We start from the raw sequence: 27,095 nt of genomic DNA, 5'->3' as shown, positions 1-27,095 counted from the left end.
GATTAATTATGTTGGAGATACTTACGAAGGTACTTCTGTAGAAGATGCTATGTCACTCTATTTCATTCCTCAGTCATTTACCAAAGGCTGAATGTTATTCCTTCCTTTTTAGACACATTAAAAGTTAAATAACTATTCTGGTGTTAACTGGTATAAAATGATTCTGTCTGGACTAACTGCTATGAGATACAAGTTATAAATAATGCTTTAAGAACTGCTCAATTAATCTAATTATTACATGACTCTATTCTTTTAATATTCAACTGCTGTTTTCATCTAATTGTTCTAAGGGCAATGAAGTTGCCCAGACTTGTGGAGAAGGGATCCTCTAAGTTTTCCTACTCTCAATAATTTGCTATGTAGTTCTCTGCCAACAACAGAACAAGATTAGCAAAATCTACCCTCTTTATCCTACAAAGGACTGCTGGGCAACAGGATAAATATGCTCTCCCAAGAGACTGGCCTAACTGAGGTAAAAAGCATGGGGTCTGGGTTTAAGTCTCAACTCTGAAGTATATTAACACAGAACCCTTTGCAGAGTTCCTTTTATCTTCCTGTGCTTAGCTTCCTTATCCATAACATGGAATTATAATAATACCTACTCTGTGGGGTTGTGAGTACTAACTGTATGATAGGCAAATATTTTCAAAGCCTTATTTGCAACTTAGCATTTGGAAAAAAAAATCACTCTTCTTGATGTAATTTTTCTATACATGGCTAGTATGTTCAAAAAAATCATTTCTCCTTTAACATATAGAAAAAAATCTGGAGACTGAATTTACCTAAAACTTTGTCTAAGCAGAGATTACAAATTTGGCAATTCATAACACTTTAAATATCCGATCTGATAGAGAGGGAAGATTTTGAAAATTAGATAAACCTGACCCAGGCACCTTTAATGTTCAAAACTAAAGCAAAGTGAGAAAATTTTCGTAAAGATGTTATAATTCTTTTTACCTAAATTTTCAAGATCTTTCTTGGTGACAAATTTGTAATCATCATAAACTGTGCTTTCTGGGTTCTCTTCTAATTCTTCCGTCAAGTTGTCTAAGAAGGAACACCACCGCGGAGCAGGACCCAAAACCTGTGGGTGTTTATTAAAGGTTAGCAAGTGCACATTCTCGCCACATCTGTCCAGACTTAGTTACTTTACAACCATTTCCTTAAATACAATTTTAAATTCTTATTTATATCAGAAAAACTGAAAAATAACAACAGGTAATGAACAAGTATATAATGGAAAAAAAAATCTCAGTCTGAGAATCAAAGATATTAATGGATATTCTTACATTAGAACTGTCAAAATACAGATCCATAATTCAGGTACTTATAACCTCCACCCATTCATCCATCACCTCCCTCACTCAAAGGTGTACTAGAATTATGCAAAAATATATTTTGTATATCATTGTTTTTTAAAAAAATTTATCACTCATAATAAATAAAAGTCTCAAGTGAGAATTACCTTCTTTTAAGATTTTTCAACTAACTATTACTTAATTATATTCCATTCTTACAGCCTGCTTCATTTAATTCATTAAAAATTAAAAATCTGGAGCTCTGTGGGGATAACCTGTAATCCTAGCAACTCAGAAAGCTGCAGCTCGGAGGATCACAAGTTTGACCAATCTGGGCAATTTAGCAAGACCCTGAATCAAAATAAAATCAAGAGGTAGGGGCTGGTGAAGTGGATCAGTGGTAGAGCACTTGTCTAGCATGCGCAAGGACCTAGGTTCGATCCTCAGTACTAGAAAAAAAAATTAAAATTCTAGACTACAGTTAATAACAATGTATTGTATTACTGAAACTGCTGTGACTTTAAGAGACTTTAAGTGTTCTCATCACAAAAAAACAAGTGTGAGATAATGCATGTTAACTAGTTTAATACATTCATTACACAATGCACAGTACCCCTATTTCAAAACATGCTGTACATGATTCATACAATATATACTATTTTTTTGTCAATTAAAAATAATTAATTAAAACTTTTTTCCATACATGAAATTCTTCAAATGTAACATAATGTGGCCAGGTCCCACAAGTTGTCCCAATGAAAGGCTGAAGAACTAAAGCCTGAACAGAATTTATAACCAACTAACAAAACATATGAGTAGTTAATTTTGTAATCCCACTATTTCCATTAACTCTGTGATTGTTGAGTACTCTTTGTTGATACAAATCTTTTCTGCAATGCCCACCCTCAAGATCAACGCTTACTCCAAGGCAAGTCTGCTGGCTCATGGAGCAGACACGCTGCTGCCAAGAGAACGCTGGGCACAGACCAGAGGGACTTCCACTGACGACCTACCTGCCCATCCCAGCAGCAATTATTCACACAGGAAAAAACCCAGTTCATAATGGAAATCATTACACCTAGCTTAACCTTTGTTGAGAACAGAGGCAGGAGGAAGACTTAAAGGAAAACAGCCCCTGATAACATTCTCTTCAATTTAACAAAGTAGACATTAGACATGGCCATGCTAATTTAATTATATTATTTTGCCTCCACCACAAAGGGTATAGGGCCCATGAACATGAATACTAAGTTTTAATGAGCATAAAAGGAGTCTTAGAAGTTTCATATTGGTGCAATTTGTACCATTTTTAAAAAACAAGATTTGACACACTAAGTGGTTTGACTCAATAAAAGACAAACCTTCAAGAAATACAAAGTATTTTTAAAAATCCAACGCACAACACTTTTAAAGGACCTGCTATATTATGCAGTTTTAGGATAGCAGCTTGAAGTCAACAAATATTTATACCCAATGCTACCACATATAAAGCACTTACTAAACCAGAACACTGGCCATGTGACTATGATCTCTCTGAAGGAATACAAAACCTAGCTTAACCTTTGTGGAGAACAGAAGAAATCAGCAGAACGGTGTGTGCCTGTGTGTGACACGTGTGTATCACAGAGTCATGTATAGCAATGAACTGAGACTGCACTTAGGCAGAGGCAAGTGTGTCTGAAAGGACTTCAGGTCTGAATGAACACTTAGGCAAGCTGGAAATGTCACTGGGCAGCCTCTGAGAACAAATGCATGCACACACTTGCCACCACGGGGGGTGTCAGTCAGTCATAAGTCTGTAAGAGCTAAGCTCTGCCAGATGATGCTTACTACCTAAAACAGCAAGATTTTCTTTTAGACAGTATGAAAGCACACTATTATCACTTTTCTAGAATATCATGATCCAAGACACAGTCTTCTTGGGGAGTGAAAACTATGTCTGCTTTGCTAAATGCTGGATTTCCAGCACCTAGAACAGTACCTGCCAAACTGTAGATGCTCAGTATATATTTGAACAAATAAACCCATTCATATTATACAGGGCACATATGAATTTCATATATATAAGATACTAAAATGTAAAAGGTTTTCTTTGGCAAAAGTATTTTTTTAAGTGTTTTGGTAGAATTTAGATCTATTCTGATTCCTATGCAAGGGGACACCAGTTATCTACAATACTTCCCCCTCAGTATTCTCAGGAATGGCCATAACTACAGCAGATGCCAGAATGTACAGATGCTCAAGTTCCTCATACAAACTAACATAATATTTGCTTATAATCTGTACAAATCCTCCTGTGGACTTAAAGTCATTTCTAGGTTAATAATCCCCCAAATACCTGTACATGTTCAGTACAGATATAATTATTTTTAGAATATTTTCAATCTGTGGTTTTTGGATCTGCAGATGCAGAACCCACAGATATAAAGGGCAACTGCAGCTTCATCTTTAAAGCAGTCATAAACATGGGCTTCAAAGAAAATGAAAAGACTGCACTGTGTGTACTGACTTCTTTTGAGGGTGAGGGGTAGGAGTAACAAAATATCAGACCAGATCTGAATTTATTTTTATATAGTCTTCTTTGATAACGTTCCATTCTTTTTGATTAGCTACCTGATTTTAATGAAATTGTTCTAAACTGCCTCTCAGGAGACAGGTCTCGTTATGATAACTAATCTTTGAAATCAGATTCATAGCCATTAAATTTTATGGGAGGAAATATTTCCATCAAAAACAAAATGAAAACTAATGGTTGGCTTTATTAATCACATTTCCCTTATGCCTTTTCAGAGAGAAAAACAACATATCAAAGTGGAAATTACTGATTCAGACTGGGATTAACTGCAGGTTTTATCTGCACTAGAGTTTTCCTCAGAGGCCTACCATAAAGCTGCAAAAACAGTGGTCACCTTAACCAACAAGGAGGGCTTAACTCTGATGTGCTTACACTGACCACATATTAATGTGCAAAAACTCCTTGCTGTCTACAAAGCCATAGTGTGTTAAACCTCAACTAATCCTTGGAAATATTTTAATTTACTTCTTAAATTTTGTTTACAAATTGAGGAAAACATTGTTTTAACCACTGATGGACTATAATTACCACATTAAATGTTCCAGGTTCTCTGGGCTAGATGCAGTGGAGAGGTACAGGCATGCCTTGCACCCATCAGGCCCTGGGTTTGATCCCCAGCACACCAAGTCAACCACCAATCAATCTAGATTTCCTATATGTCATCAAATTGCTATATTCTATCCATTAGCCAAAACGGATTATTGCTTATTTATCTATATTTTAATGTACCTTAAGAATTTTGGTTCAGAAAACTGGGAGATTGTTCTACTTTAAAGTTATTATCTGTTAATGACCTTCCACTTTTAATTTATAAGAATTTCCTAAAGTCACAGGAGAATAAATGTAAAAAACTAAAAAGTGACTCATCAGATTGCTAGAAAGGAACAATGATAATCTGATCAACAATCTAACTGGAAATGCTTGGTCCCCAAACATGAAAAGAATATATACTTATCGAGGTGACTTTGGGAAGGTCTCAGCTATAATGCAGCCTCTTATCTGCTGTCCCAACTCGTTCAGGGAGAAGAACCAATTTTGAAGTAGATACCATCAGACCAAGACTATCAGCTGCCCAAGATGTGAATTATACAACACTTATGCAGCTCAGTGGTAGAGCACTTGCCTAGAATGTCCAAGGCCCTAGGTTCAGTTCCCAGGGCCATATACAAAAATATTGGGTGAAACCTGGGACAGTGGTCCACAGTCAAACTCACCATCATGTCTGCAGCAGAACCCATATAACTGCACCACTAGTTTGGGGGAAAAAAAGGCTAGAAAGAGCCTCACCATTTCGTTTCAAGTTTCAGTCCTAATAATTCAGATCAGGTCAGGTAAGGTCAGGTTTTGCCACCAGTGAGTTACAAAAATAAATTTCAGAATTTGAGAATTGTAGATAAGAGATGATGAACCTATATATAAATATACATGGTAAAAATAGCTATATATAAGTAGAGCTGGGGATATAGTTCAGTTGGTAGAGTGCTTGACTCCTATGCACAAGGTCCTGGGTTCAATCCCCAGCACCACAAAAAAAAAAAAAAAAAAAAAAAGTTATGTACAGTAAATACATACTGAATTCAGTTGTAAGTAATGGAACACTATTATGATTAATGATAATTTTTCTAATTGTACAGTTTGCCTTTCTCAGGGGGAGAATGGGATTTTGCAAAATTAGATGATCAACTCTACAACACAAATTTAAAAGAAAATTTCTTTTTCCAACTTTTCCTCTACTATCGGCTGAAAGACCCACTAGCATTAGTGCATATTTTCAAATCCTGAAAGCCAAGTCTTTATTAAAAAGGATCCTGATCCTAGGACTAGAGAAACTAGTGAGAGCCAGAGGGAGTGGCCATGTCTTTAGGCAAGTAGTTACCTTGCAGCATAATGAGCTGCCTAATTGCACATCCAAGTTTACATGCATTTGCGTAATTATGAGTCATTTAAAGGTACTCTACTTGTGTTTTATCCTCTGTTCCTAAAAATCAGATTTGCAAAGGAGCAATTTAATGTCAGCGCTTTTAAAGATTTATTTTTAAAAGTTCCCTCCTTTTAAAATATCTTGTGGTCTGGTTTGATTTTGATTTAGCTTTTGCAAAAATAGGCACTGAAGTGAAACAAAAAAAATGAGACTAAATTAATTTTTTTTTTAAAGTAAATTGTTTATGCCACTGTCTCCTGGTCGGCAGATGGAGGAACAGGTCATCAAGAGGCTCTGTGAGCACAAACAGGCACAATGTGCCTGGGATGTAACAGCAAGGGGTGACTGACTAGATGTGCAAGCAAACACTTTAATACAATATTAAAACCAATATTTAGAACTACAAAGCTTTCTGTTAATAATGGCACCCTACCTCTCCCAAGCTTGTTAAAAGCACTGTAAATGATTATGAAAAGGAATTAAATAGGAGAAGAGTACAGTGGATTAGAGATCCCACTGGTGGGCAGGAGGCTCAGGAGGACAGCAAGCTCCCTCAGGATATGGGGCCATCACTTCAAGGCCCCAGGTGTGGGCACATGGGTGGAAGCCCAGGCTCAAACAAAGCAGGTGACAGGGGCTGACAAGCACTTTGTTCCCACCACCCCAGTGGAGACCAGGGGACAGTTCTCTGTACAGGAGGAACAAAAGCTGCCCACATGGTGGGGGAAGTGGGTAACTACACGCACAGGTGACCTGAGAAGTGGGACCAACCTGTGGATAAGTGTCTGCCAGTCAGACTGTGCCCCTCAGTTCCCTTTCTCAGCTCCTGGAATACCAGAAACCAAGTGTATGTAGAACTTCCACTCCACGCAGCTGAACCCCTAATGCCTTGACTTAGGAGAAAACAGAAGGTCCTGGAAGACACCCCAAGACACTGACAACTCAGAACAGTCAATAGCTGAGGGTCAGAATGAAAACTGCAAATGGACAAGACCTCCAACAGGCAGTGTAGTGCCTCCTCGTCGAGAACAATTAAGAACAGACTGACAGGCTGGGGATGTGGCTCAAGCGGTAGCGCATTCACCTGGAATGCGCAAGGCGCTGGGTTCAATCCTCAGCACCACATAAAAATAAAATAAAGACGTTGTGTCCACCGAAAACTAAAAACTAAATTAAAAAAAAAAAAAAGAACAGACTGCCTAGCCTATGCCTGTAATTCCAGCAAACCAGGAGGTCAAGGCAGGAGGACTGCAAATTTGAGAGCAGCCTCAATGACTCAGTGAGACCCTGTCTCAAAATAAAAAATAACCGGGGCTGAGATGTAGCTCAGTGGTAGAGCACTTGCAGCATGTCTAAGGCCCCGAATTCAATCTCCAAGTGCTGAAAAGAGGAAAAACAAAACAAAATACAGTCCACCAATGGTCCCTGTGCACTTACTCAATCTAGAGAAACTGTGAGGCACCGTTTCCTTCACTGCATGTGAATAGTGAACAAAACAAGCAAGAACCCCTCAAAGGACTTCCATTCCAGAAAGGGGAACAGCAGACAGGGAAGGTCACAGGGTGGGTCAGAAGTAAGTACTGGGGAAAATGAAGTGAAGAAAGCTGGGGGAGCAGAGGGGGAAGGAGAGGAGGGGCGGACAGGGAGACACACACCAAGGTGATGACTGGACACAGACCTCGGGGGAGTGACCCAGAGACCTAGCAACTGCAAAGGACTTGAGGTCAGAACTGCTTGTCAAAAAAAGACCAGCCCAGCATGGCTTCCACTGGGAGCCAGGGAAAGTAGAGGTTGGATCACGTGGGGTCCCACAGGCTACTGCAGCCTTCACCTTTTAACTCTGGGGGAGACAGAAACCACCAGAGGGCTCTGGGCACAAGCAAAAGTAATGTGTTCTGACTTGTATTTACAGGGAGCACTCTGGCAAAGGCTGCCGACTTGCTTGTTTCAAGCATTCAATCATCAGCTGACAGTCAAGCAAACCAAGGGTAGGCTCCAGTGGCTACATACAGCAAAGAAGACAGGGTTTACAGAATTAGTCCAGCAGGGACACTAAATAAACAAACAATGACAAACCCTGGGTAGGGAAGAGATGGAGTTCCACGATTTCCAAATTACCTGATTTAAAACAATTAGTTTTCAACAAAAAATTACAAGGCACACAAAAAATTAAGAAAGCATAGCCATGTACAGGACTCAGGGAAGAGCCAACAGGCTATCTTTAAGAGGCAGATTCCTTTAGTAAGTCAGAAAGACATTCAGCAACTGATGAATGGATGGACAAGATGTGTTGTAGCCACACAATGGAATATCACTCAATGATCAAAAAAAAATGTAAGCAAAAACAGACCACATGTCACATGATTCCATTTAAATAAGACGTCAGGAAATGCAAATCCACAGAGACCTGAAAGAGATCAGGGGTTGATGGAGGTTGAAGGGGTAGAGTAGGAGAACAGGAAATAACAGGTAAGGGGCTGTGTGTGTGTGTGTGTGTGTGTGTGTGTGTGTGTGTGTGTAATGAAATGACCTGGAATTAGACAGTGGTGCCCAAGGTATCTAAACCCACTAGATTTATAGGTTTTCAGTTTAAAACGGCAAACTTTATAGTATAAATTATCTTTTTTTTTAAGGGGGGGGAGAATTTCAATATTTTATTTTTTAGTTATCGGTGGACAAAACTTCTTTGTTTTGTATGTGGTGCTGAGGATCGAACCCGGGCTGCACGCATGCCAGGTGAGCACGCTACCGCTTGAGCCACATCCCCAGCCCATAAATTATATCTTAATAAGCTGTTGTTTTTAAAAATTTTAGTTAAGGATCACACTGTACTACTTTATCATATCTCTTTAGCTGCCTCTAATCTAGAGGTCCCCTCAAGCTTCCTGCCTGTAGGGTCATCTACACTGGCTAGGAGTCAGGACAGCTGACCTGCCAGCTCCCCAGATTGTGAATTTTTCCTCACAATTGCTCCTCATAACTAGGGCCAGTTAAGAGTTTCTGGCAAGAATCTTGCAGAGGATGCTATGCCAAGAGAACACTTGAAACTGTTTCTTCAATAAGTGGCTCCGCATGATTAATATTTGTGAAGTCATGTGTTTATCATTTTATTTTCATAAATCTTTATACTTTTGTATTTTTTTCATTAGTTTTGAATTTCTGATATAAAATGAGGTTCCAGGAAGGAGAGTCTAACAAGGGTTGTCTGGGGACCTTCTCTTGAGAGCCAATTAGGCTTAAGTTCCTAAGCTACCCTGCGCTATACAGAGGAGAGGCCAGAAAGATGCAGGAAATACCTGCTCACACGTAAATAAACTGCAAAGACAGGGAGGCAAGGGGTGGGCACACCTCATTTCTTTTCAATAGAAGATGATAAGAAATGACCTTTCAGCATACTTTTCTGAAAAGACTGAATCTTGTTTCCTTATTTCACCAAATGAAAAGAGGTTAAAAGCAATCTACCCCTTTTCCTTTTTAACTTTTTAACATTTACTTGAAGAGATAGAATTTGTAAAGGAAGCTTTGGGGAAACCAAAGTAACAATTTATTGAAAATTAAACTCATATATCCACTGGTGGTTTAGGAACTTTGACCTTCACCGCATTCAGAACAGGCAAGCTTAGAGAAAACCAGACAATCCTGCTAAATTTAGGAAAGGGAGAAACAAAATTAACCTTGGATGAACTATTACAGTTTATATGAGCAAAACTTTTATTCAAAATCATGAAATTTCTTTAAAAAAATCTCTTAAAGTTCTGTCTTAAGTATTCCAAATTAGATTTATTTAACCTAAGTTATTCTAATTCAAGGTAGAAATGTATAAACAAGCCAGGCACAGTGGCACATGCCTATAATCCTAGCAACTGGAAAGGCTTGAGGCAGGAGGATAAGGCTTGCCTCAAACGTGTCTCCAAAAAAAATTTAAAAAGAAAAATAATAAAAAGATATGCATGTGTATATATGACTATAGTCTCATATACATACATATATATTCATACTATAGTCATATATATGCAGATGCATTTTCAGTATTGAATATACATATTCATATGTATGTATAGTCAAATATATGACTGGGAATGTAGCTGCGTGTCAAAGCACCACTGGGTTCAATCCTCAGTACTGAAATGCATAAACAATACATTAAATAACACTGAAAAATCCTCGGCTTCCATTTTCCTCCAATGCTGAAAAACAAAACAAAGACTAACACGGTCCCAATCTTCTTCACAGTCCACTATTAGTTGAATAAGAAAAACAGATGTTTCTTTTAAGCCCTCTCATCCATTCTTTCCTGAAGAGCCTGACCTTACACCTCAGTATAAACAACTATTTGATGTTTATCGTCATATAAGAGTTGAAATTCCAGAGCAGTTTCCTAGGGTCTGCATTAACAATGACTCTAAGCAATGTTAAAGTCCTCTGCCTCTAGCCTTTTCCTCTTCCAATTTCCTAATTACACTAAAATGCTAACCTCGTGCACACACACACACACATTGGGTACTAAAGGCACTAAGCCAATTTTATCACAGGAGAATGCACTTATCTCTTTGATCACACACCTGGTAATGAGCACTCTCCAAGATCTTGTTTAGTTACTTTACTCCTGCCAAGAGTCACAGATGGCTTAATGCATTACCCTTGGGTAGCACATAAGCAGTTCCGGTTTAAGCCGACTTCCTTGCAGGCAAAGTGTTGATTAATACATTTTCAGTGTATTCTTATTGCCTTCTAAATCTTAATTCTGAAGGTTATGTAAAAAATAAGGCTATCGTAATATTTAAAAATACCCAGGGACGGAAACTAGGCAGAAACAACGGAAGTCTAAAACTTTAAAAAGGTTCTATGAACACTTGAAGGCTCCACACCTTCACAGCGCTATTCTAAGAAGGTCAAAAAACATGTTGCCATCAGTTAGCAGTAATTTGTTATCTCCAAGGGTCAGGTACGGAACTAGGAAATCCTGAAGAACACACTTCAAATTCAAACAAAGTAAGATTTCCCACATGTCCCCTACACAAAGGCAAAGGAGAGCCTGAAAAGAACTCAATTTGGTCTCAATCAAATAAAATCTGCAATAAGGAAGAAAGACCCCCTGACTTGATAAGGGGTACAGTGATAGGTCTGGAAAGAGAAATTCAATCTCAGAGCTAAACTCAAGCAGCACATCACAGACTTGGAAGGGGCTCCAATAATGAACAGCACTCTTTAAGACAGGTTTACAAACAAACAAACAACAAAAAAAAAGAATTCATGACTTTTCAACACCAAGAAACTTTTTTTCCCCCAAGGCCATAGCAAGTAGCTTAAAGACTGAGCGTGACTCTGGAATAGTTTAGAGCTGCATTGTCCAACACTCCTACACTGTAGTCAGTAGCCACATGGGGCTATTCATATTAAAACTAATTAAAATTAAAATGAAATAAAATTTAAAACCAGCCCCATAGGCACACTGACCATACTTTGAACTCAACAGCCACCGGTGATTAAGCAGCTACCATACAGGACAGGTAGGTGAAGAATCTGCTCAGAAACACTGGTGATCTGCTTTGGTTCAGAGAATTGAAAAATGCAGGTGTTTAGTATCCTTACTAGGAAACCATGCAAATAAATTATTATACATCTATACAACAAAACACTATGCAACTATTAAAAAGAATCAGCTCTGGGGCTGGGGTTGTGGCTCAGTGGCAGAGCACTTGCCTAGCCTGTGCGAGGTGCTGGGTTTGATCCTCAGCACCACATAATAAATACAGGTTAAAAAAAAAAATCAGCTTGATGACCAGAATGATATTTTTAAAATGACTAAAAAAAGTCTTTCAGAAGAATAGCAATGACAATAGCTGGATTCTGTTATGCATGTGAGAGGGTGTGTTGTATGAGATTTCCCTCTGAAAAGAATGTATACCAAGGACTTCTTCTTAATGGCACTGGGAAGAGCAATGATGAGGGACTCCTCCCTTCTAGAACATGTAGTTTTGCAATTTTTTTTATTAGAGCATTTTTTGCCTAAAACAAAACTAATAACACCTAAAAGGATTCAGGCATGGGTACCACAGGTACAGACATAGAGGGCAAGTTGACAAACTGCTACACTGCCAATCTGAAACACCCTTTCAAATACTCCTGGTAAAAAGCAGAGACCCATGCCATGACTTGGAACTAAGGCCATCAGTGAACATCAGGATCAGTACTTATGTTATTAATGAGATGAGACCTTCAGAGTTCAGATAATAAAGATGATTTTCTTTTCTCCAGAGAAGTCAAGAACCTAACTCATAACCTTTCATCTTTCCATGTAGATAAATCAGAAAAATGAGGACAATTCCCTCCCAGAAAGCAGTTTAACTCTCTCAAAAGGACAGAGAACTTGACAATTTAACATTTCCAAAACCAAGTGTAGCAACTGCTCTACCTCATCTCTGTGAATGGTGCCACTGTAGCCTTTAAATTCCCCTCCTCCTCACTTACCATCTCAGTGAATCAACAAACACTACCAAGGTCCTTCCTCAATACCTCTTTTTCTCTCTCACTGCTTGTCCTAATCAATTCTGATGTGTTCTCCTACCATCTTCTTCCAAAGTTAGCCACAGGTGAATAATCTAATGAATACATATGATTTCACACCCCCATAATAAAACCTTCCAAAGGTATGCTGCTCTACTAAAATCAAAAGTAAAAATTTCAACATGGCACAAAAGGCAGAGATTTGAGCCCTGATACTTCTCCAGTACTATCTCTTGCCCTCACCACCCCCTGAAAGACCCAAGTTTCTAGTAAACAGACTGAACTGATTAAGGTTGATCTGTCTCATTTTAATTTCCGGTGTAGAGAATGGTCTCTTCAATTCTACCACAGTTCTTCCCACCTTTATTGTCCAATTCCAAAATGTCCTTTAAAATTCAATCCAAACCTTACTACTTCCTCTAGCCCTCCTACTTAAGGGAAGGTGACTTTCTTATGCGCTCTTGTAAGAGCGTGTATATTCAAGTCCCACACCACCTGCGCTGTCTGCTCCTTTACTAGATCATAAGTGCCTAGGCAGCAAGGTGCACATTAAAATGTCGTTGATACCCCAGGCCTTAGTGCAGGCAAATGAAAGATGCCCACCAAGTTGCCCATGTAATGAATGACCCAGTCCCTCCAAAGACCAAAGTTGTTAACTAATTAACATAGGCTATCACCAAGCCCACAAAGACAACAGCATTTTTTTAAATGATCAATTTAAAAATAAATGATGCCTACAGATTGAAACAACACTGAAATACCACTCTACACCTACCAGAATGGCCAAAATGCAAAACACTGAGGACATCAACTATCAGCAAGGATACGGACCAATAGGAACTCTCATGTGCTGCCAGAAGAAATACAAAATGGTACAGACATTTTGGAAGCCAGTTTGGCAGTTTCTCACAAGAAACATAATACTACCATACGATCTAGCAAGCAGGCTCCTTGACTACTTACCCAAAAGAGGAGAAAACTTATGTGGACACAAAAACTTGCACCTGAGTGTTTAGAGCAGCTCTATGTCTACTGCTTACACTAGAAGCTAGCAAGCAGGCCTTCAATAGGTGAGTGGTAAACAAACTGGTGCATCCATACAACAGAAAGAAAGAAACAAGCCTTTAAGTTACAAAAAGTCAGGGAAGAGGCTTTTGCATGATACTAAGTAAAAGAAGCCCATCTGAGAAGACCACATACTATGATTTCAACTTATGACATTCTGGAAAAGGCACAATCAGGGAAATAGCAAAAGGTCAGGGACACCTGGGTGTATGTGTGGGCTGACCAGGTAGGGCAATGATGCTGAATAATACTATAATGGTGGATATGTGTCTACACACTGTCAAAATCACAGAACGCACAGGCTGTGGACTTGGAGCAAAATGATGTGCTAATCTAGGTTCACCAAGTATACCAGACATAGCATTCTATTGTAGAATGTTGATGGGGGGTGGGTGTAGAGATCCATCTGTGGGCTCTATGTGGACTATCGACATCACAGCCAGTGAGGGGATAGGTCTGGCACTAGGCATGTCCCGTGGTACCCCCACAAGGTTAGACCACCTGATGCAGGTGAACTTCCCCCTCAGCTCTGCCAAAGGTCCCACACAGCACTGGGGATGGGGTGACCTGCTGTAGCCGCATAGCCCCTCTAAGATGAGTATGACCTAAGATGTCAATCAACCTGCTGACTGCAAGACTTCCCAAAGCAAGATTCCATCCTGAAACCTTATCCCTGCCTTTGATGTACCCCCTTAAATAAACCAGGGGAGCCATTTCCTGTTGGCCTATCAGGGGATTCACCTTTTTGAAACTATATTTCCAACTTTGTCTTTTGTTCTTCACTAATTATTCTAGACCTTAATTTCTTAGGTGGCTTATACCTCCTTGGCAGGAATAAGAACCCCCTAATGAGGTATTGGCCGCCTCCCCGTGGGGGGGGGTGCATAAAAACTCTACGATCTACTCAACTGTGCTGTGAACAAAGGTTTTGCAGTTGACTAAATGAAGGGATGTCGTCATCATGTGCAGATATACAAGAAGCATGGGTAGGTAGATCTAACCCTCCTTTCAGTATGCTGCACTACAAACATTCATATATAATTTTTGCCCACCCAAGAATACTGTCCTCTTTCTCAAGAAGGTAAATACATAAATAAGCCTAGCTGAAGATATGTACCCACATAAAGATCAAGCATTTATTCCCATTTTATCAATTTCAACAACTTCCTTCTAGAAGCGCTAGTAAGGTCAAGCTCACTTCCAATACCAAAACAAGCATGTAGGAGAGCTGAATAGAGAGGCAATGGGATGGGCAGATGAAGGGTTCCACACACTTCCTGTCACTTTTATGTATATTTGAAACTTTTTCATAAAAAAAAAATTATAAAAATAAAGTGTTAACAGTATTTTCATTTCCTCAAACCAGCACGGACTTAATGAGCGTTTGCAGCAGTCCAGGCACCTGGGGCACAAAGCTGCTGCTGCGACAGGGGCTGCGCCCAGCAGTGGTCGCCCAGCAGTGGTCTCAGCAGGCAAACTTTCTTAGAATCTGAGAACACTGAATCAAAGTAAAGGCACTGCAAGTCCTCAGACTTTATTATTTTCTATACAATCTGGATATTTTCAAAGAACAGGGCGTAAATGTCTTGCCTATCTGTATAATCTGCCTTGCTGCCCCCACTTCCCCCCGTTTTTTTGTGGTACTGGAAATTGAACCCATGGGTGCTCTACCACTGATCTATATCCCCAGCCTTTTGAGACAGTCTAAGTTGACAAGGCTGGCTACAAATGCAATCCTCCTCCCTCAGCCTCCCAAGTAGCTGGAATTACAGATGTGTGCCACCATGCCCAGTTACCTGCTTTCTATTGTTAATGGAATAAAACAAAAAATAGGTAATGGGCATATTAATCAAAGAGAGTGCCACATGATTCTCATATGCAAAAACCAATCACTACGTGAGCACAATATTCTATCCCTGCCACCTGACTGGCCACACCATCAGGACAATGGAATCTGGAGTTTACTTCCCAATCTATCTTATCTAAAACAAGAAGAGCTAAGGGAGCACAAAGGGAGAGGAAAAGTCAGAGGCTAGAAGCCAGGCCTCTGCCACTAATAGATTCAAACCAGTGAATGAACAGGAGGTCGTCAGTTATTTTCAAGATAATGGACAGCTAGACATTCACCTGTTTAATAAAGCAAAAAAAAATTATCATTTGATATATTAAACTAACATAATACGATATGCCATATGTACATCAAATATTTCCATATGAAAATTACATGAATTTTTGTCCACTCAGAAATGAAATAAACTTTAGAATATGTGACAGGATGCTCAGAAGATTACTTCCTGATTTTCACACATTAGTGCTCTCTGTATATTTACCATTCTTGTGCCCCAATAATTGTGATGGGAAATGGAGAGGATTTCCTTTGTTGGAAAAAATGCCATAGATACTGTTACTGGCTGAGAGTGTTTAGATTACATAGGAAGCCCCATTTCCCCTCTGTAAAGTTGCAAACAACTTGTCTGCACTGCAATAGCATGTGCACAGCCACCTGGCCTCTGTGCCTTACTTCCCATTCCACAATCATGAATATGTAAGTGAAAAACCCCAGACAGAGCAGCACTGCCTTACATAGCAATTTCATACATAAAATTCCATTATGACAGGTTTATTGTGAACTTGGGTTAGTATGGAAAAACACTAAAAAGCAATACATTTCCCTTTCTGTTAATCAGGAAAAGCGAGTGAAAAATGTTTCGAGTTTGGAATCTAACCTGCTGGGTTTGCTGGTAAGTACCCCACATTTTTTCTCCATAAAATTAGATCTTTTACCTTCCATAAGGTGTCTTGTCCTTCCAGATCTTTCCTACAGGTTTGATTTTACATAAAACATCCCTTTCTTGGATCATAAAATGAAGCATATGTCCCCTTGCATTATTATGAATCAAGACATCTAAAAAATATGCATCTCTGAACTCAGTTTAAAGTGAATCATGTTTTTCACTCAGACTGACTTTTCTTCCTGTAAGTAGCTCTGAGAGGCGAGTGTTTCCCTGGCCCTGGTCCAATAGCTCTTCCTAGAGATTCAGTAATAGAAAACCTCTTCGCCCAATGCCCCAGCGTTCACTCCAACTCACTACAGCGCCTTTCTTTCAGGATTTTATTTTTTCCCTACATCCTGTGATAACACAACTCTTGGCTGAGCTTTCTTCAACTCACAACAACCAGGACAGCCTGGGTAGCATTTTGTCCTTTTCCACCCCATTCACGGGAGGGACTGTTGCCAAATCCTACTTAATATTATACCCTGGGCTTAAGACCAAAGCCTGTGGGAGGCCACCTGCCCAGGAGCTAAGCATCCCCTCTCAGCCTTGTGTAAAGTGAGTGTCTGGCATCGCATGCGACTTGCTGTTCGAAGTAAGTGGCCTTCACCTTCGCTCCACAAAGAAGTCTGCTTCAGCTCTGGACTTGGGCATTACCCCTGCTTTGAAACCTTATCCCCTGCCTTATTTGTGAAGAATATTCTATGGAAACTCCTTTGTGTGTCTCCCCACCTCCCCCCATAAAAATAAAGAGGTTCCGGGGGCACACTCTCTTGTCTTCTAGCATGGAAGCTGACCTTAAGGTCACGGAGCTGTCCTATCCTCTGTGTCCTATGCTTTCTCACTGTTTTCTTAGCTTAATGTTGCAGCCAGCTCTTCTGATCCCAGCTCATCTCATCAGTACAGGTTGCTGGCAAGAAAAACCCCTACATCTCTCTCTTTTTTGTAATTAACATGTTGCTCCTAAGGCCCATTTCACCCATTGCTAACTTATGTTGTGAATCTTTCCCCTTCTCCTACTCTACCCATTGTATTTAATGTTTCTCAAGTTCAATTTCATTGGTTTAACCTCTTATAGAAATCGGGTTCTAAATCAAGCAGAAGGACTAAATGGAATACAATTAAAATAAACTTGAGAATCCCTTTGGAATAGTTCCTCTGGTGTTGGAGTGACACCAGATACAATGAATAACTTTCATCCTGTGACCATGTCACACCAAAAAAAAAATCCTGCGTTGCAAGTTACCAAGAGCACACTCAAGGTGGCATCACCATGCGCTGGGAAATAACAGCCTTTTAAAACAGTATTCCTCACCTCAGCACAGAACACTAGAAAGAACAAGAGAACTGCTTTCTCAGTGCGCTCCCCATAGGATGCATAACTAGCACCACTGGAGACACAGCAGGCACAGGAGACTGATAGCACATGGCAGTTGCTCTCCCCTCTCAAGACATAATATGTCCATGGAAAGGCACAGGTGGCCTCATCATTCAAACCCCTAGAGAGTGTAAGTGTGTGTTCCTGCTCTCCCTCTCTCCCTGTCCAAGAAACTAGGGTTCAGAGAGAATTAAGAACTCATTTAAAGTTACAAAATTTCTAAGTGGCAAAGGTGGTTTTCAAGCTCTGGTCCAACTAATTCCAGTATCTAAGTTCTTCACTGTGATGCAGAGTAAGGAAATGCCTCCTAGATCCAGTTCTGCCACCAACTTGTCATCTGACCCTGAACCAACAACTTGAATCCTGGCTTAGGGGACCTCAAAGATCCTTTCCAATTCTAATGTTCTACGCTTCAAAAGCTTCCCTTTCCTATGTGTCTAATTTACGCTCTGTCTTGGATATTCTTTGTATACTGGTCAATTCCTCAGGGATAGTTTTCTTTGCATCTGGTACAACTTCAAGAGAATATGTTGTTAATAAACTATAAAACAGTAACTTCTAACAAAATTACTTCTGTCACCATGTCTAACATCTATCTGCTTAAATGAACATTTTTAGGTAGAAATTTTTAGGATTTTACATGGACACCTATGTACTCAGAGCCATTTCAACATACACCAGCAGGCCAATAAGACCACTCACCTGGGCGCTCTGCACAGTATCTTATGAGCAAACATGCATGAGCCACGGTTGGCTTTGAGAGGGCAGGGATCGATAGAACCCATCATTTGAACTCACATTTGAACTCAAATCCTTTTTTTTTAATGTATTGGGGAACCCAGGGGTACTTTACCTCTGAGCCATATCCCCAGTCCTTTTTATTTGCTAAGACAGGGTCTCACTAAGTTTCTGAGGCTAACCTTGAGTTTGTGATCCTCCTGCCTCAGCCTCCTGAGTTGCTGGGATTACAGGCACGAGCCACAGCCTTCACCCAAATTTTAAGGAGGAACACACACACAGCACTTCTAGCACTCCCTTGGAAAGCACAGGAAGAAAAGTGACAGGTATTGTTTCCATTCTTTTAAACAGGTAAGTCTATTGTGCCCTGCAAGTAAAGGCAACTTTTCACAAATTCCAGAAAAGCTACAACAAAAGCCCTTGCTTCCATATTCTCCTTTCATATTTTTCTAGGAAAGAGTCTGGTTAATCTGTGCTGCTAAGAGGCACAGAGGCCTGGTCAACCGTGGACATAAAGTAGAGCAATAGGCATATGAGATATGTCAGTGAGGAAAGAGAGCCTGGCTGGCTGTTCCAACTGATCAACTGTCTTGGAAAAGCAAAACTGCACTGTTGGCCACTACTCACTCTGCTGTGCTCCAAAATTTCCAAATAGTGTCATTTACCATTTTCCCTAGGTGTGTATCATTATTAGATAGAAGACTGAGTCCTTGGTCTTAAATTTCAAAGAATGGAAAAAATATACACATATATAATACCTATATACAATATCTATGTAAGAAGGAAAATGATAAAATATCTACCTTAAAAAAAACTGATATTAAGTACTTGACCCTGGACTGCCCTAAGCATTTTCCTTGGCCACTGAGCCCCAGCATCCTTTTTCTTAGCACCTAGCTGTATGTCTGCTGGCCCCTCCCATACTGTGAGCTCACAAGGGCAAGGGATAGACTAACTCACCAGCACATTCCCAGGGCACAGTGCTCAGTGCATCCTTGCTGAAATGCTGGCCTCCCATATTTACTTCATAATATAGCAAAATCCAAAATAAAAATAGGAAAAAAGAGCAGAGAAGTTATCCACCTAGGATTTTCAGATACTTAATTTCAAGATATTGTCAAACCTAATATTAAACTAAACCAACATTTAATTTGGATGGCTGGCAAAGTGACATCTGCTTTAAAAGTTAAAGAGTGAGGCTGTGTTCTTAGCCTTCAGGAAATGTACACCACAGTATGCCAGAACACGAATATTTTAAATACTGGACTTGAAAAAGATGTCATCTATAAAGAGGATCCCACAGATATGTCCAAAAACTAGCCACAAAGAGACAATCTGACATAGTGACTGAGTTTACAACTAAACAAATTCAATTCACTACATACAGGGCAGTTAAAATCGTTTGTACCCAAACTTGCTTTTGGCACAAAAGTACTCAGAGAAAAAATACTGATTAAAAAACAAACAAATCCCAACACCTAGTTTTGTTTCTTTGTTAAGCAACAACAAAAAATGTTCGAGACTGCAATTATCCATATATTTACCACAACATTTCTCAGTCACCTGTCTACAAATGGCTTCCAGATGCTCTTAAGCTATTGCTCCCTGCCACCTTCAACACTGTCCAGCATGTGCTGTGCACTGCCTTTAGCTTTGCATGTCTCCAGAAGGGTTGTGTGTGTGTGGGGGGGGGGTGGTGTTTTGAAGTTCTGGGGATTCGGCCCAGGGCCTCATGCATGCAAGGGGAGCACTCTATCACTGAGCCGCACCCCAGCTCTGTGTAGTTAAAAATTAAGGTAAGCAAGTGTTTCCCAAGACTTCATCTTTTTCCACACTCAGTCTGCTCTATTTTCAAGAGAGAGTTTGGGGTGTTTTATGAATTATGCTGGAGGAATTCAAGGACCATTTCATACTAGAAACAAAAGCACTAGTGTAGGTTAGATATCATACTTCCTGTTTCTAATTCTGCCCCATATGCAGGGACTTTGGTTCCAAAAGTACTTTCCAAGTTTTAAATTAAATAGTAAATGCTAAAATAATCAATCATTATGTTTTGTTGATTCATTATAAATAAAACATTTTAGCAGATATAATATACAAGTTTTTCCTAAGAAAAAGTTTTAAAATAAATACCTAACAGCCAGTATAAAACCTGGGTGCAGTGACACTGCATATGATCTTTATAGCAGCTTAAATTTATATGTTTAGAACAAAACCAGAAACTTACACGCTTTGCTAACTCAATCCTTTTTGTTCTTCTAAATCAAAGAGCTTTCAAAACAATTAATAATACATTTTCCTTTTACACATCCACATTACCAAGCAAGCAGACACCCAATGACCAAGTGCCCAGCAGCTGCAGAAGCTAATGTGCATCAGAGGCTTGGAACTTGCAAACATTTCTACAGCAACAGTATCAACCTCAGGGCTGGGTTTGGGGGTGGGTGCCACAGGGGACTGGATTCCCTGGAGTCTACATAGCTGCCAAAGGTGTCCGTTATGACACACTAAGCTGAGATTAAATTAAATTTTAGAGGAAAACAAAATATCCTGGCATTAGTCTCTGGAGCTGAAAATGAGTTAGACTCTGAAGCAAGCAAGCAAACAGCACCTCAGAGTCCCACCTCTGAAGGAAAAAAGGAGGTCACTCAGAAAATGGGACAAGTGCTAAAAAAAAACCATTTGGTTGCCCAGGACTAGTTAGCTACTTAGCTACTGAAGTGGCAGCAGGTAGTATAAATCAGGAACTGCCTTAATCTACAAAGACTTCAGGTATTCAAGAAAGATGGTATCAGAAAGGCAAAACTGAACAGGCTGAAAGTACATTGAGCTGTCTTCATTTTTACATGGCCCAAAAGTGGGGTGGAGAGTATTTCATGCCTGATTTATAAGACATTAATACAAATTGGTCCAGACTGCCTACACTTGGCACAATGTCTTAAACACACACTTCTCTGGTTCCTTAGGCCTTAGATGAAACTTCAAGCCAAATATCAGCTCTGTGAGTCTGATAAAATCTTATGAAAAATGGCAGCCTTTCAGACCCCTGGGCTCCCTGCACTTTGATGGAGTATTACAAAGAGCAGGTTCCAAGCAAAGACAAGTGCTGCTATAAAACATGCAGGGGCAGCAGGACAGAGGCCTGGTCAGGAGGGAGCATGGCAGTGCAAGCTGCACACAGCACTCGACTTTGCAGGAACTGAGCCACACGCACAGGCAGCAGGCGAGGGCGCTGGACTTTTGTCACAGCTTCCTGTTATGAAGCTGAAACTAAAGAGTCCTATGTCACATTGATCTAGAGAGCAGTTTCTCACCACCTGGCTATTACCAGTTCCTCTCATTCCTGCTGCTTCAAGTTTCCATCACTTGGAACAGCAACAAGAACCCAAAGAAACAGACCCAGGAAATCAGAAGTCTCGGGCTGGGGATGTGGCTCAAGTGGTAGCGCGCTCGCCTGACATGCGTGCGGCCCGGGTTCGATCCTCAGCACCACATACAAACAAAGATGTTGTGTCTGCAGATAACTAAAGAATAAAACATTAAAAATTCTCTCTCTCTCTCTCTCTCTCCTCTCTCACTCTCTCTTTAAAAAAAAAAAAAAAAGAAATCAGAAGTCTCCTACAGTTCTAACATAACATATACGTCACAAGCCAAGCAATGAAATATAATGGAGGTAACTAAAAATGCTTTTGGTAATTTTAATACCTTGGCACTATATTTCTAAGGTTAACTTAAGGAACCCAGATACAAATTTGTATAGTAAATACAATTTCACATGTGTAACATTATAAATCTAAATTGAAAGACAATACATTCAAATATTAACAGTAGTATAACATCCAAGTATTACTAGTAGTGATAGCAGTATCGGGATGATTTTTGTACTTTTAAAATTAATTTAATTAATTAATATTTTTATGACAGAATGCATTACAATTCTTATTACACATATAGAGCATAATTTTTCATATCTCTGGTTGTATACAAAGTATATTCACATGTCTTCATACATGTACTTTGGATAATAATAATGTCCCTCACATTCCACCATCATTTCTAACTCCACGCCCCTTTCCTTCCCCACCCCCCCTCTGCCCTATCTAGAGTTCATCTATTCCTCCCATGCTCCCTTCACTATGAATCAGTCTCCTTATATCAGAGAAAACATTTGGCACTTAGTTTTTTGGGATTGGCTAACTTCACTTAGCATTATCTTCTCTAACTCCATCCATTTACCTGCAAAAGCCATGATTTTAATCTCTTTTATTGCTGAGTAATATATTCCATTGTGCATATATGCCACATTTTTTTTATCCATTCATCTACTGAAGGGCATCTAGGTTAGTTCCATGTTAGCTATTGTGAATTGTGTGTGAATTGTGCTGCTATTAAACATTGATGTGGCTGTGTCCCTGCAGTGTGCTGTTTTTAAGTCCTTTGGGTAAAGACCAAGGAGAAGGACAGCTGGGTCAAATGGTGGTTCCATTCCCAATTTTCCAAGAAATCTCCATACTGCTTTCCATATACTTTTAAAGCACTGAGAATAGAAAAATGCACAGACTGCTTGCAAATCAAAAAAGCTGTGTCTATTTCTACAAAAGGTCATTTTATAAAATGCAAAAATAGGTGCAGCCAATTTGGAAAGCAGTATGGAGATTTCTTGGAAAGCTGGGAATGGAACCACCATTTGACCCAGCTATTCCCCTTCTCGGTCTATTCCCTAAAGACCTAATAAGAGCATGCTACAGGGACACTGCTACATCGATGTTCATAGCAGCACAATTCACTATAGCAAGATTATGGAATCAGCCTAGATGCCCTTCAATAGATGAATGGATAAAAAAAATGTGGCATTTATACACAATGGAGTATTACTCTGCATTAAAAAATGACAAAATCATAGAATTTGGAGGGAAATGGATGGCATTAGAGCAGATTATGCTAAGTGAAGCTAGTCAATCTTTAAAAAACAAATACCAAATGACCCCTTTGATATAAGGGGAGTAAACAAGGACAGGGTAGGGACGAAGAGCTTGAGAAGAAGATTTACATTAAACAGGGATGAGAGGTGGGAGGGAAAGGGAGTGAGAAGGGAAATCGCATGGAAATGGAAGGTGATCCTCAGGGTTATACAAAATGATATATAAGAGGAAAGGAGGGGTAAGACAAGATAATATAAATGGAAGAAATGATTTACAGTAGAAGGGGTAGAGAGAGAAAAGGGGAGGGGAGGGGAGGGGAGGGGGGATAGTAGAGAATAGGACAGACAGCAGAATACATCAGACACTAGAAAGGCAATATGTCAATCAATGGAAGGGTAACTGATGTGATACAGCAATCTGTATATGGGGTAAAGTTGGGAGTTCATAACCCGCTTGAATCAAACTGTGAAATATGATGTATTAAGAACTATGTAATGTTTTGAACGACCAACAATAAAAAAAAAAAGAAAATGAAAAAAAATAAAATAAAATAAAATAAAATGCAAAAATATCAAAGAAAAACAATTTCTGATATTCTTCCACCTTTCATGGCCTGGGGATGACCTCAGCATCCACACATTTGCCCAAGCAGAAACTGGGGTGTCGTCCTTGATACTTTCCTCTTCCTTTGCCTCACACCAAATGATCATCAAGTCTATCCTATAGCCTCAAGAGCCCTTCCGTTTCCACCCCACTGCCCCAGCTTCACATGTCTTCATGGAGGGCTTACTGCCAGTCTCCAAAGCCCATCTCCACCCCATACAGGTGGATCTGGCCTGCTCAGCCCCTTCTGAGGAGGAAAAAGCCTTGCCTTCACCTTCCTGCTAGTCCATTTTTGACATGGGGAAGAGACCTAAGATGAAGCAAAGATGAGAACATGGTAAGCTCTCTTTGGAGGAGGATGAACATAGCTGTCTTCCCTGACTTACCTCAAGCTGGTGTGTTCTGCCTCTTCCCACGGCTCCCCAAAGGGGCAGAAATGGGGAGAAAATGAGGTAACCCTGGGCTGAGGGGAGGCATTTCTTGTGATCTACACAAGTCTTACCCACTGAACACCTCTGAGATACACCACTGGACACTTCAAGGATTACGAACCCTCTGAAATGACTGCCTGCCAGGTTGGACTTCTTTTTCCAAATTATCTTAGCACTAAAAAGGGAGGCCTGGCACAGCCGGGCAGGCACTCTTGTCCTCCTGTAGATCACCCCAGCCCGCTCCTGTCCAACCCATTCTCCTCGTGGCAGCCAAAGTAACCTTTCTAAAACACACATCTGATCCTATCACTCTCTGTGAGGACGCTGCCAGCACTCCGGACCCTTGTTCCTATACCTGGCCATGAGACTCTTCCTCACCTGGCTCTTCTCCCTGAGCACTGAACTCACCACTCCCTCTCCTGCCAAGATTCCAGCCCTTTCTACATCCCACTCAACCCACCCCTCCATCTGGCCCACATAACCAACCTTGAGTCTCTCCACGTCTCTCCTGGGCACTGTCACACTGCCAACACACAGTACTGTGCCTGACATGCAGCTGATGCAACCAACATACACTTGTTCAACAACCAACACAAGGAAAGGTAGGTCAACTGATGGGAATATGGAAGCCGCTGAGCCCAGGAGAAAGGAACATAGGTAAACCCAAAGGCTCCAATATGAGTGGCCTTCATTTCATTACCAATCAAAAGAAGTATCACAAAGTGCTTTCAACATTGGTTTTCTGAGACCACAGCAACTCAAGTGTCAGGCGGAATACTTCACATAGTTGAGCTACTTCAAAAGAACCATCATAAATAGAAAGTAATTTCATCAATGGAGGTGAAAGAGGTCATGGAGAGCTCACCTCCCTCAAGTTCTGATCTGCAAATCCCCCCATTTTTCTTCCCCCCAAATCTCAGTAATTTAATAACCCAACTTTATACTCTGTATCCTTTTGCTTTGGAAATGACATTCCTCTATGTTTCTTTTCACTATAAACTAAGAGGTAAAGTGGGGAAGGTTCTGGCATAAAAGAAGAATGCTTTAAGGAGGAAAGAATCAGGGCAGATTATCAAGGGCCATGTTGACCTCGGATGGGTCTAGCTTCTTTTAGACACAAACTGCGCTGGTATGACAGGACAAGTTCAGGCTTCCAGATTTAGGTCTTTTGATCAACAGCTAAAGTTTAAGATTCTGAAATGCTTGAAACTAAGAATAACTCTAAAGGATAAATACTTAGAATGTCTACTTTAACACGATATAAAACAGTTTCCCGTAAGAGTGTCTGGACTTGACCCGTTTCAGGAGGCAAACTCAACCCACGAGTGAGTCTGTTGTGCGTCACTGACACAGCCACACAAAGCCCAGTCCCCACACACCTGTTCAAAACTGACCCCTTCACTCGCCTTGTTGATATTATAACTCTGACTTGTATTTCTTACCGGAATGTAATAGATGCCCATCTTGGGGGTTTCATTGGCAGTGAAAAGCATTCCTAAAAATAAACACACGGGGGAAAGTAAACACACGGGGAAGTAAACACCAGGGGCAGTACCCTTCTCTACTCAGGGTCTCATTCCAAAAGGCCTGCAGCGCTCACTGTGCAGCGTCCAGCAGAAGCACCACGCCTGGAAGCCAGGCTCCCCTGGAGCAGGTCCTGGCTTCAGCTGCTGCCTCTCCTCGACAAAGGACCTCAATCTTCAGAACGGCAACTTCCCCATCTGGGAAACACCAGGCTATCCTAGCTAAATTCACAACAAGTTCTCACCATGAGGTGCTTAGAGTTACACCAAGTTTAGCAAAATGCTCAGTTTCAAACAGATGAATTAAAGGTAGTTTGGTGTACTATTTTATTAGAGTAATAATGAGGAATTAAGAAAAACTTCTTTCTGTAAATTAGAAAGAATGATTAGTTTAGTCTCTGAGGGCTCAGCACTGTCAGCAAGCACGACTGAAGGAAGGCCAGTTTTCTGGAATTCCGTAAATGACTCTCCGTAACACTAGTAGCAGTGACTACCTAAAGAGCCATTATTCTTTGGCTCTAGACTATTTGATACCAGGGTATTCAGATGTCTCAGTTTTGTTATCTTTTCTCTTCTACCTTTCAACACATCCCTCACCTCCCAAGTTTTCTGGGGGGCAGCTCCCCAATGTGGTGAGACACACCTGCTGAGCCTCCTCGTAGCCTCAGTTCCAGACCGCTGCACTCTAAAACTGAACTCAGCAAACACTGGGCTGGTCCAGGATAATATACTGAGCACTCTCACATAGAGTATCTTAGCAAATACACAACTCTCTAAAAAAGAAACATCATCTAGTCCTTTACCAGAAACACTTGAGAAGCATAGAAGCAGTGCCTTGAACAGCTCAGGCTCTGAGAACAAAACTGCACCACAGGGACAGCAGGGATGGGCTCCCCCTGTGTAACTCCTGACTGAAGTGAGCACATGACTTCCATGAGTTCAGAGGACGCTGCTGTAGGATAAAAAGCTACTTTACGTTTAATAGCATGCGTGGTCTCCAACAGCCCTGTAAAGAAGGCAAGAAAGCTGAGGCTGGGATATTGGTGTAATTATTAACCCTGAAGTAGGTCTTTCTTGAGCCCAAAGCCCATCTTTTGTCTCTGCCAATGGTTTCTCAAATCAATGATCCTTCTTCCAGAGGTCAAGACGGGACTCAGACACACGTAAGCTTTCTAAGCTTCCTGTGTCATGAATTTGATGCACATCAATACCCACTGCCTCTGTAAGTGCCCTGACCTGCACAGAGCAGCTGCTTGACACATGAGAACCGCACAGAGGGCTGAATAAGCAAGAAGAGCGAGCGAGGCGGTAAAAAGAACCAGAAAGGCAGAATCATTTCTCAATATCCTGAGCACCTTAC

The 27,095-nt window shown here is 40.5% G+C and overlaps 1 protein-coding gene across 1 annotated transcript in view; it reads right to left on the bottom strand.

Moving 5' to 3' along the window:
- Nol10 (nucleolar protein 10) overlaps positions 1 to 27,095 on the bottom strand; it is an 83,464-nt gene that overhangs the window by 27,621 nt on the left and 28,748 nt on the right. The window contains exons 13-14 of the mRNA XM_005327357.5: positions 25,655 to 25,707; positions 958 to 1,084 (exon numbers count right to left, since the gene is read on the bottom strand). Of these exons, the coding sequence (XP_005327414.1) occupies positions 958 to 1,084; positions 25,655 to 25,707 (180 nt within the window). The remainder of the gene's footprint in view (positions 1 to 957; positions 1,085 to 25,654; positions 25,708 to 27,095) is intronic.

Source organism: Ictidomys tridecemlineatus, chromosome 12 (assembly GCF_052094955.1).
Source record: "Ictidomys tridecemlineatus isolate mIctTri1 chromosome 12, mIctTri1.hap1, whole genome shotgun sequence".
Lineage (NCBI taxonomy): Eukaryota > Metazoa > Chordata > Mammalia > Rodentia > Sciuridae > Ictidomys > Ictidomys tridecemlineatus.
This window is presented reverse-complemented; position numbering and strand designations above follow the sequence as displayed.